General features: G+C 43.5%; 1 protein-coding gene across 8 annotated transcripts; it reads left to right on the top strand.

Annotated features, from left to right (window-relative positions):
* Positions 1 to 3,456: 3,456 nt before the first annotated feature.
* LOC115160767 (transcription factor Sp3) lies at positions 3,457 to 8,411 on the top strand. Of its 8 annotated transcripts, XM_029711159.1 has the most exons (8): positions 3,457 to 3,612; positions 3,699 to 3,810; positions 3,949 to 4,046; positions 4,228 to 4,323; positions 4,840 to 6,058; positions 7,039 to 7,225; positions 7,558 to 7,754; positions 7,992 to 8,411. In XM_029711159.1, the coding sequence occupies exons 3-8, from the start codon at positions 3,978 to 3,980 to the stop codon at positions 8,297 to 8,299; spliced, it is 2,076 nt and encodes a 691-aa protein (XP_029567019.1). In that variant the 5' UTR covers positions 3,457 to 3,612; positions 3,699 to 3,810; positions 3,949 to 3,977; the 3' UTR covers positions 8,300 to 8,411. The 8 variants fall into 8 exon arrangements, with proteins under 8 accessions (XP_029567019.1, XP_029567016.1, XP_029567017.1 ...); XM_029711156.1 differs by lacking the exon at positions 3,699 to 3,810 and having other exon boundaries at positions 4,237 to 4,323; XM_029711157.1 differs by lacking the exon at positions 3,699 to 3,810 and having other exon boundaries at positions 4,864 to 6,058.
* The last annotated feature ends 362 nt before the right edge of the window (positions 8,412 to 8,773 follow it).

Raw genomic sequence — 8,773 nt, 5'->3', positions numbered from 1 at the left:
AGCAAGCACCCCTGAGGGGCCCTAGTGTTGAGGATCAGTGTGGCAGACGTTAGTCTCACTACCCTTACCACCTGGGGGCAGCCCATCAGGAAGTCCAGTATCCAGTTGCAGAGGGAGATGTTTAGTCCCAGGGTCCTTAGTTTAGGATGAGCTTTGTGGGCACTATGGTGTTGAATGCTGAGCTGTAGTCAATGAACAGCATTCTCATTTAGGTGTTCCTTTTGTCACGGTGGGAAAGGGCAATGTGGAGTGCGATTGAGATGGCGTCATCTGTGGTTCTATTGGGGCGGTATGCGAATTGGAGTGGGTCTAGGTTATCCGGGATGATGCTGTTGTCAAAGCCGATGCACAGTAGCTTTCCATTTAGAAGTTGTTACAACAGGAAGAGCATAAATTAAAGTTGATTTATTACTGTCACCTTCAAGCTGAACAAACCTACAATAAAGTCAATGCCATTTTTTTTACTCATTTTAAGAAATCATGTGGGGGAGTGTCCATGGCTTGCTGCAAGATGTTGACAGATCTAGCATTCCTTTACATTTACCAAATCGGTTTGTTTATTGATAGACCCAAAGGTCACAGGCTGATCTGACAGATGGGAATTCATTTGAATATGATTCTCCCCCAGAAAGTATGAAGTAACATTTTATACTCAAAATGGAAAGAAATATGATTATTTTTCCAAAGGGGCATCATTCCAGAATATATCCCTTTTTCAAGTTCTGAGAGGAGGCTGTTGTGTACATTGCAGGCCTGTGTTATTTGCCCTTGATAAAGTAAACCGGGTTTCATTGGACGTAAATGACGATCAGGGAGTGACTTTCACTGAATACATCCAACCTGCTACAATACAGGATGGGGTACCTACACTTTGTGGGTACCTACACTTTGGACCTCCTGCTCCACAGCTGAACCCGAGTGACTCTTAGAAATACAGGATAATTTTTCTGTGTCCGTATTCACGCCTTTCCCAAAGTTGTCATCCAGATCCATTTGGTATTCTACCCACAATTCTCCCTCTTTGCACCATTTTACATTTTCCCTCTGAGGCGCCATTTACAGTGTCCCACAAGGTGTCTCCAGCAGGGCGGTTTCTCCCCATGGGGTCACCTCTCTCTTGGACTGGCCCTCATGACACAACTGTCAATACGTTAATATGAGTTTTGATCCTGTTCTTTTCATCCTGGCTGACCAAGAACACGCTCTGCCTCAATGCTTAATTCTGGACAATGACAGATATCACAGGGGTTGGCTGCTTTAATTAATATGATTAATCTTATCCAGCATCGTTTAACCTTGTACTTATGTCATTTTCCTCTTTAACCCACTGTAAGCTATTGTTGTTACTGAATACGCAATCAATTGCAGTGCTAAAATACAGTAGTAGTGAAAGATGTGATGCCATTTAATTCAACATACATTTGGTGTAAATATACTGTAATATTGAAAGATAAAACTGAATATTGATGGAACTGTACAGAGCTATACAGACCATTGTATTGAACAGCTTGCTCGTTGTTGCATCAAAACTCCCACTGGGTAATTGCTATGAAAAGTTAGTCTGTTCATGGCATTCTCATGTCTTCTAGGATATTGGATTAGATGTCTGCTCTTATTAGGATCTATATTCGACTTTCCCTTTTAACTTGGATTTCTTTGTTGAAATTGCTGATAACTTTCCTTGGACTGGAGTAAGACAGACAGACATAGCTGCAAGAATTTCTAAAGGCTGTTTCCGTAGGCCTGTGTTTACCTGACACTTGGATTGACAGCAGAGTGATTGGAAATATCCACCATTCACTGGCGTGAGCTCCTGAGTGCCAGAAAAGTGCTTTTGTAGTCTGCTTGTAATGGGCCAAGTTTGAATTGAAGGTTGAGAGAAATGGCCCCACTCTGGTCGCACTCTGTGAGGAACTGACACACCGCAAATAATGCTCTGGAGAAGTGAGGGCCTTGCATCACAGACAGAGGAGAGGCAATACAAAACAATTATATTCAATTTCAACGCAATCTTGCCAATATTGCATTATATGTACAAGATAGTTAATGAAAAAATGAGATACATGCTATAACTCACTTTACAGGAAAGCACTAGCAGTGAACTGGATAGCAGCCGTTTATTTATTGTACCAGTATTTTTGAAGGACCTCTTTGCTAACTTCCATGATAGAAACAAGGTGGAAATGACATTTCCTTAGAAATGATGACAAGTATGGTAGAATGTATTATTCTTACTGTAAGAAAGGTCACCTTTAGTGCATGAGCTCACCCCAGTGAGAATTCCAAAATCAACATTCAATATGAACATAAAATACCACAGCCATACTTCATTATATAAATGAACAGTTTACTTATTAGAGAAAGAAAAATATTAAATGTGCATAGAGTATAACAGTGTACAATGATGTATGACTACTTTTGGTGTTCCTAGCTTTTGAGCATAGGGTCTGCTCTGTGCCAGAGTGCGCTCTGGGAGTTCGCAAATTCAGAGCGTTGTCAGATTGTCCGTTCGTAAATTTAGACCGTTTCGCTCTCGGGGCGCACACTGAACACTCTGGCAGAGGAATATGGTTGATCCGAGCGTTCTGACCTCACAACGTTAGTCAAGCACCCAAGCTAACAGGCTAATATTGGCTAGCTTATATATATATATATATATATATATAGGCTAGCTTGCTAGCTACTTCCAGACACAAATGAGAGAACACATCACTCTGACCATTTTACTCGCTCTAGCAGAGCTGTTATCCAGAGCGTTGGTAACTGTGCTGCTGACGACAATTTATTTACACAGTTTTGCCGGTGTTTACTGACACCGGCCATATTCAACAGGTGTTGAGCGTTCGTAAATTAATCAGCGATTCTGCGCTCTGGCACACTCAGACGAGAGTAGATAGCCAAAGTGAATTTACGAATGCACCCATGGCAGACTGGCAAAATCACTGTGATGAACAGTTGACAATCAATACTATGATTAGTGAAAATTGACATCTAAATTGGGCAAATCTATTTTATTTAGCTGCCCAACACAAGGGAAGTATCTAGCTACAAATGCAGCCATCACATCTTATTTTGATAAACCAAGGGTCGACCTGCACTAAAATCTCCATGCAATGACAGATTAATTGGCTAATAGTTACACTAGCTGGCTTTAAGTTTAGCTAGGCATAAATTACCTAAATTGAGAGGTCACTGAAATCAATTAAGAGTATGTTTAAAATCCACTGTGGCTGCAGAACGCTTGTATACATTAACGGTTATCAATGGACAGCATAGCTCCTGGCTCCATATTATTTTTTGTCACCATTTCTTCTTGTTGAGAGAATAATAAACAGGAAAGGAATTCGTCAGAAGATGACTGACATGTACACTGGCGAATGATAATGTAGGGAATAAAATACGGTAGCCAATTGGGTTTAAGAAGAACGGCGGGATTTCCTGTGCATTACCCAATCTTGGAGACCCCACCCTTTGTGTTTCCAGCAACGTCAATCAAAATAGAAACAATTGACTAGAATCACCGATTGCAGCCAGCCTTCGATTACTGTAATCATGTTTCGCTTGTGGTAATACAGAGATTCTGCGAAATAATAATAATTCACGCAATGACTGGTATGTAATGTTCAACCTAACCATCGGTATGTTTGCACCCTTTAGCTAAGCTAATGTTAGCTAGCTGTCTAATATTTTTCCAACAGCTTAGCCAACAGTGAACGTTAGCCTGCATGCTAGCCACAACTACACCATACGTAGCTAGCTAGCTAAGGCTTCAGACAGTTTGATCAACTCCACACCGCAGCTGTAATGGAGGTCAGTCCAGCTTGAAGTGTTACGTTATAGCTAGTGGAATAGCTAGAAACAAAATTGCTGCCGTTTCCCGTGTGGAGATTTAACTTAACTCTGGTTTGTTCTGCTCCGTTTCCTTCATTCTGTACCTTGTAACGTTAGCCCCAGAACAGCCAGTGAAACAAGAGGAAATGGCTGCCTTGGACGTGGACAGCAGTCAAAGCGAGTTTCTGCAGCAAGACTGTGGCACAGGAGATCAGGTAGCTAACGTTGCTATTTAGAAATTACCCTCGTATGCTTCTCGGTTAGGGTTTCAGTAAGTGCGTGGTGCTTTGTGAAGTTCACACGTTTTAACATTTGTAGTAAAAGTCGAACTTCCTGTGTGGCACCGGACTAACGGCCACCCACTTTCTTCCTTTTAAACCCGCCCATTGTGGGTAGGACACTCAGTCGTCATCGCTCGCTCTGCTGGCAGCTACCTGCAGCAAGATCGAGTCGGCATCATCAGATGGGGGTAACGGTGCTGCCGCTGTAGTGGTAAGTCACCACCACTGGCTCTGCTAGAATGTAGACGACCCCAAAATGTAGCTATCTTTTATCAATAGAACGCGTGTTGTGTCGGCAGAGATATGCCCAAATGCCATCATGTAGTGTGCTCATATTTGGATCACACATTATAAAGTTAGGGTTCTCATGCACCTTCTAGACAAACAATACTCTGGTCATTAAACACCTCTAAACCAATCTTCAAATATGTTGCTAAATCGTGTGAACAAGCAGCACCAAGCTCTTATTCCTATATTCTTCATGAACGGTAATAACTTTTTATTTTTTAATTTTTTTAATGCACTCATAACTAATCATGCTATGGCTTTTCTAACTGGCTGAATACAATAAATAATTGGCTTGCTGTTTTTTTATGTAGGTAATTACTTCACTGCTATCTCTAACATTACATAATTCATCTCAATGTTGCAATCTTCATCTTAATGAGGCACCTTCTATGCAAATTGATAGTTTTTATTCACCAAAACAAGATGTTTTATCCTGCAGACGACAGACCTAACATCCATCCAGTTAACAGGGAACCCAGATAGATGGGAGGTTTTGACCCCCACAACAACACGGAAGGAGGAACCTGGCGTGGTCCACATCCAGAGTCAGGGGATCGTGACATCAAACGGACAGTATGTTCTTCCTCTCCAGAACCTTCAGAGCCAACCGATCTTTGTGACATCAGGAAGCGACACCTCCGCCAACACAGTGCCTAACATTCAGTACATTCAGACAGCTGATGGACAGCAACTGAGCTTCTCCACCTCCAGTGAGGAGGGGGCCACTCTGAGCCAAGATGCCACAGGGCAGATCCAGATCTTGCCTGACGGAACTCAGACTATAAGTGTGACTGGGGCTGGAGACATCCTTACTAATAACCAGAACCTCATATCACAGACTGGTCATGTCCAGCAGATCCAGGGTGTTTCTATCGGCAGCTCCACCTTTAACAACCAGGGTCAGGTTGTCACTAATGTGCCTATGGGGTTGCCAGGGAACATCACCTTTGTCCCCATTAGCAGTGTGGACTTGGACTCCCTGGGCCTCTCTGGTGCTCAGACTATAGCAACAGGGGTCACTTCTGATGGCCAGCTCATCATGACCAGTCAGCCTGTAGACAGCTCTGAGAGTTTGGAGAAGACAGGTGACCAGCTCTCGCAAACACTGTCTGTAAATGACTCGAATGCTAATGCAGACATGTATGTGCCAACGTCCTCCACCCAGCTGCCTGAGGCCATGGATGAGACGGGTGTTCTAACCCAAGCCCCAGAGCAGACAGACCCCTCTGGTCTCCAGGAGGGCTACATTCAGCAGAACCAGGTCCAGAACATCCAGGTGTCCTCAGGCCAGTCCATCATTCAGCTGCAACAGGTGCCGGTCCAGACCAGTGATGGTCAGGTGGTGCAGGCAGCAGGGGGACAGACCATGCAGAACGTTCAGCTCATCAACCCAGGGACCTTCATCATCCAGGCCCAGACCGTCACGGCCTCAGGGCAGATCCAGTGGCAGACCTTTCAGGTGCAGGGGGTCCAGAACCTCCAGAACCTCCAGCTGCCCACCAACCCAGCCCAGCAGATCACACTGGCCCCATTGCAAACCTTGTCTCTGGGCCAGGGAGAAGCGCAACAGATCCCCAACCTGCAGACTGTGACTGTCAACTCTTTGGTCCAGGCAGGCATTCAGTACCAGCAGGCAGAGGACACCAACAGCCCTGGAGGTATAGTCACCTCCTGCATCATGTACACATCCAGCAGACATGCACACCATAATAGTAACACTGGTGGTTGTATAGCACATTGGAAAGTTTTCACACCCCTTGACTTTTTCCACATTTTGTTGTGCTACAGCCTGAATTTAAAATTGATTAAATGTAGCTTTTTTGTCACTGGCCTATACACAATACTCCACACAATAATGTCAAAGTGGAATGATGTTTTTTGAAATGTTAAAAAAGTGAATGAAAAATTTAAAATGACAATTTCTTGAGTCAGTGAATATTCAACCCCTTTGTTATGGCAAGCCTAAATAAGTTCAGGTGTAAAAATATGCTTAACAAGTCACATAATATGTTGCATGGACTCACTGTGTGTGCAACAGTGGGGGCTGGTGGGAGGTGCTATAGGAGGATGGGCTCATTACTATTATGGCTGAAATGCTGTGTATTCTTGTCAGATTTGCAAATATTTTCTTATAAAGGAAACAGCAAAGTTGTTAATGTAAGAACACACGTTTAACAGCAGAATGTGTGTGTAACAATAACAATATTTTCAGCCGAATAGCTGAAAAATCAGTCTGTGCCCTTGAGCAAGCACTTAACCCTAATTGTTCCTGTAAGTTGCTCTGGATAAAATCGTCTGCTAAATGACCAAGATGTTACAATTGAAACAATTCTCTGACCATATAATCAACACCCTTTATAGATCTGTGAGATATAATTTAAACAATCGTATTATTAATTCTTTGAAGATTTGAAGTGTGTGTAAATCATCAAATGGTTTTGTGTCAAGCTGTCCATCCACACATTGTCAAGTTTGAACAGGGGTTTTGAATTTGTTCATAGCCAAACTGTCATGAAATCTTTTTAAAAGCATTTAGCGAAGAAGCACTTTTCACTGTGTGGCTTTTGCAGTCCATTTAGCATGCAATTGTTAAAGGTTGTGTTGATATTGATGTTTGGATTGATTGGTCTCCCTCCAGACGTCCAGATAAAGGAGGAGCCGGACTCAGAGGACTGGCAGCTGGGCAGTGACTCCACTCTGAACACCAGTGACCTTTCCCACCTGCGGGTCAGGCTAGAGGACGAGGAGGACCAGCTCGGCGAGGGGGGCAAGCGGCTACGCAGGGTGGCCTGCACCTGCCCCAATTGCAAAGAGGCTGGGGGGAGGTGAGTGAGCTCATACTGCGTACCCTGCGTATAGCGACTACGTTTACAGTGCTCAACAGCTTATAGTGGTCAGAAAACGCTAGATAGAATCTTTCCTCTACTTATGGTGTTTAGAATACTAGTTCTGAAGGTTTTGGGGTCTGAATGGGAAAGACACATGTTTTCCTACATGTTATATTAACTCCATTGCCCTCTGTCTGGTTACTAACAGTCTAACTGTACCAGCCCCCCCCCCCACCAGCATTGGTGCACAAAGGTCCAAAAACAGAGCAAGTACACATCTATAAGGCTGTATATGCAGTATATGAGTGTGTTTGTTTGTGTTCTCTCAGAGGATCCAACATGGGGAAGAAGAAGCAACACATCTGTCACATTCCGGGCTGTGGGAAGGTGTATGGGAAGACGTCGCACCTGCGAGCGCACCTGCGCTGGCATTCTGGGGAGCGGCCCTTCGTCTGCAGCTGGATGTACTGTGGGAAGAGGTTCACACGCAGCGACGAACTGCAGAGACACAGAAGGACACATACAGGTGCACCCTCCCTCACCTCAACATTTGCATTACATTTTACATTTTGAAAACCTACCTTGTAGGTTGTGCTTTTCACCAATGTAAAGTGTCTTCTTCTGTCTTTGGAAATATATCATTCAGTATAATAGCATTAGTCCTGTGAAACGGATGACATAATGAGTTCATAGTAGCGATGTAGAAGTGACATGGTTTGGTCTGTCCTACTGTTAAAACTTGTCTGGTTTCTCTCTCTGACAGGGGAGAAGAAGTTTGTCTGCCCAGAATGTTCCAAGCGCTTCATGCGGAGCGACCACCTGGCCAAGCACATTAAAACTCACAAGAACAAGAAAGGAGTCATGAACTCTGTGAGCAACGCGGTGGTGGCCTCCATGGAGTCCGCGGGCTCGTCAGACAGCATCATCACGGCGGGCGGCACCACCCTCATCCTCACCAACATCCAGCAGGGCTCCGGTAACTCCCAGGACATCCTGGCCAATGCTGAAATCCCACTACAACTGGTCACTGTAGCAGCCGGAGAAGTCCTAGAGATGGCCGAGTCACAGTGACACGCACTTGCTAAATAACTCTTCATGAAGTTCTGCATCACTCATTTTCCCTGCTTGTTTTTTTATATACATGAATTAAATATATATGTGTGTGTGTATGTATGTATATATATATATATTAGTACCAGTCAAAGGTTTGGACACACCTACTCATTCCAGGGTTTTTCTTTATTTTTTACTATTTTCTACATTGTAGAATAATATTGAAGACATCAAAACTATGAAATAACACATGGAATCATGTAGTAACCAAAAAAGTGTTAAACAAATCAAATTATATTTTATATTTGAGATTCTTTGGAGTAGCCACCCTTTGCCTTGATGACAGCTTTGCATTCTCTCAACCAGCTTCATGGGGTAGACACCTGGAATGCATTTCAATTAACAGGTGTGCCCTGTTAAAAGTTGATATGTGGAATTTCTTTCCTTAATACATTTGAGCCAATCAGTTGTATTGTGACAAGGTAGGGTGGT

The sequence above is a fragment of the Salmo trutta genome, chromosome 24, assembly GCF_901001165.1.
Source record: "Salmo trutta chromosome 24, fSalTru1.1, whole genome shotgun sequence".
Lineage (NCBI taxonomy): Eukaryota > Metazoa > Chordata > Actinopteri > Salmoniformes > Salmonidae > Salmo > Salmo trutta.
Note: the sequence above shows the minus strand (reverse complement) of the source record. Positions and strands in the feature narration are given on the sequence as shown.

What these genes read in the sequence shown, in the direction of transcription:
- LOC115160767 (XM_029711155.1), top strand. An exon ending in GGACACCAACAGCCCTGGAG is followed by an intron (nt 6,059 to 7,038) that starts GTATAGTCACCT and finishes GTCTCCCTCCAG; the next exon opens with ACGTCCAGATAAAGGAGGAG. An exon ending in ACACAGAAGGACACATACAG is followed by an intron (nt 7,755 to 7,991) that starts GTGCACCCTCCC and finishes TCTCTCTGACAG; the next exon opens with GGGAGAAGAAGTTTGTCTGC.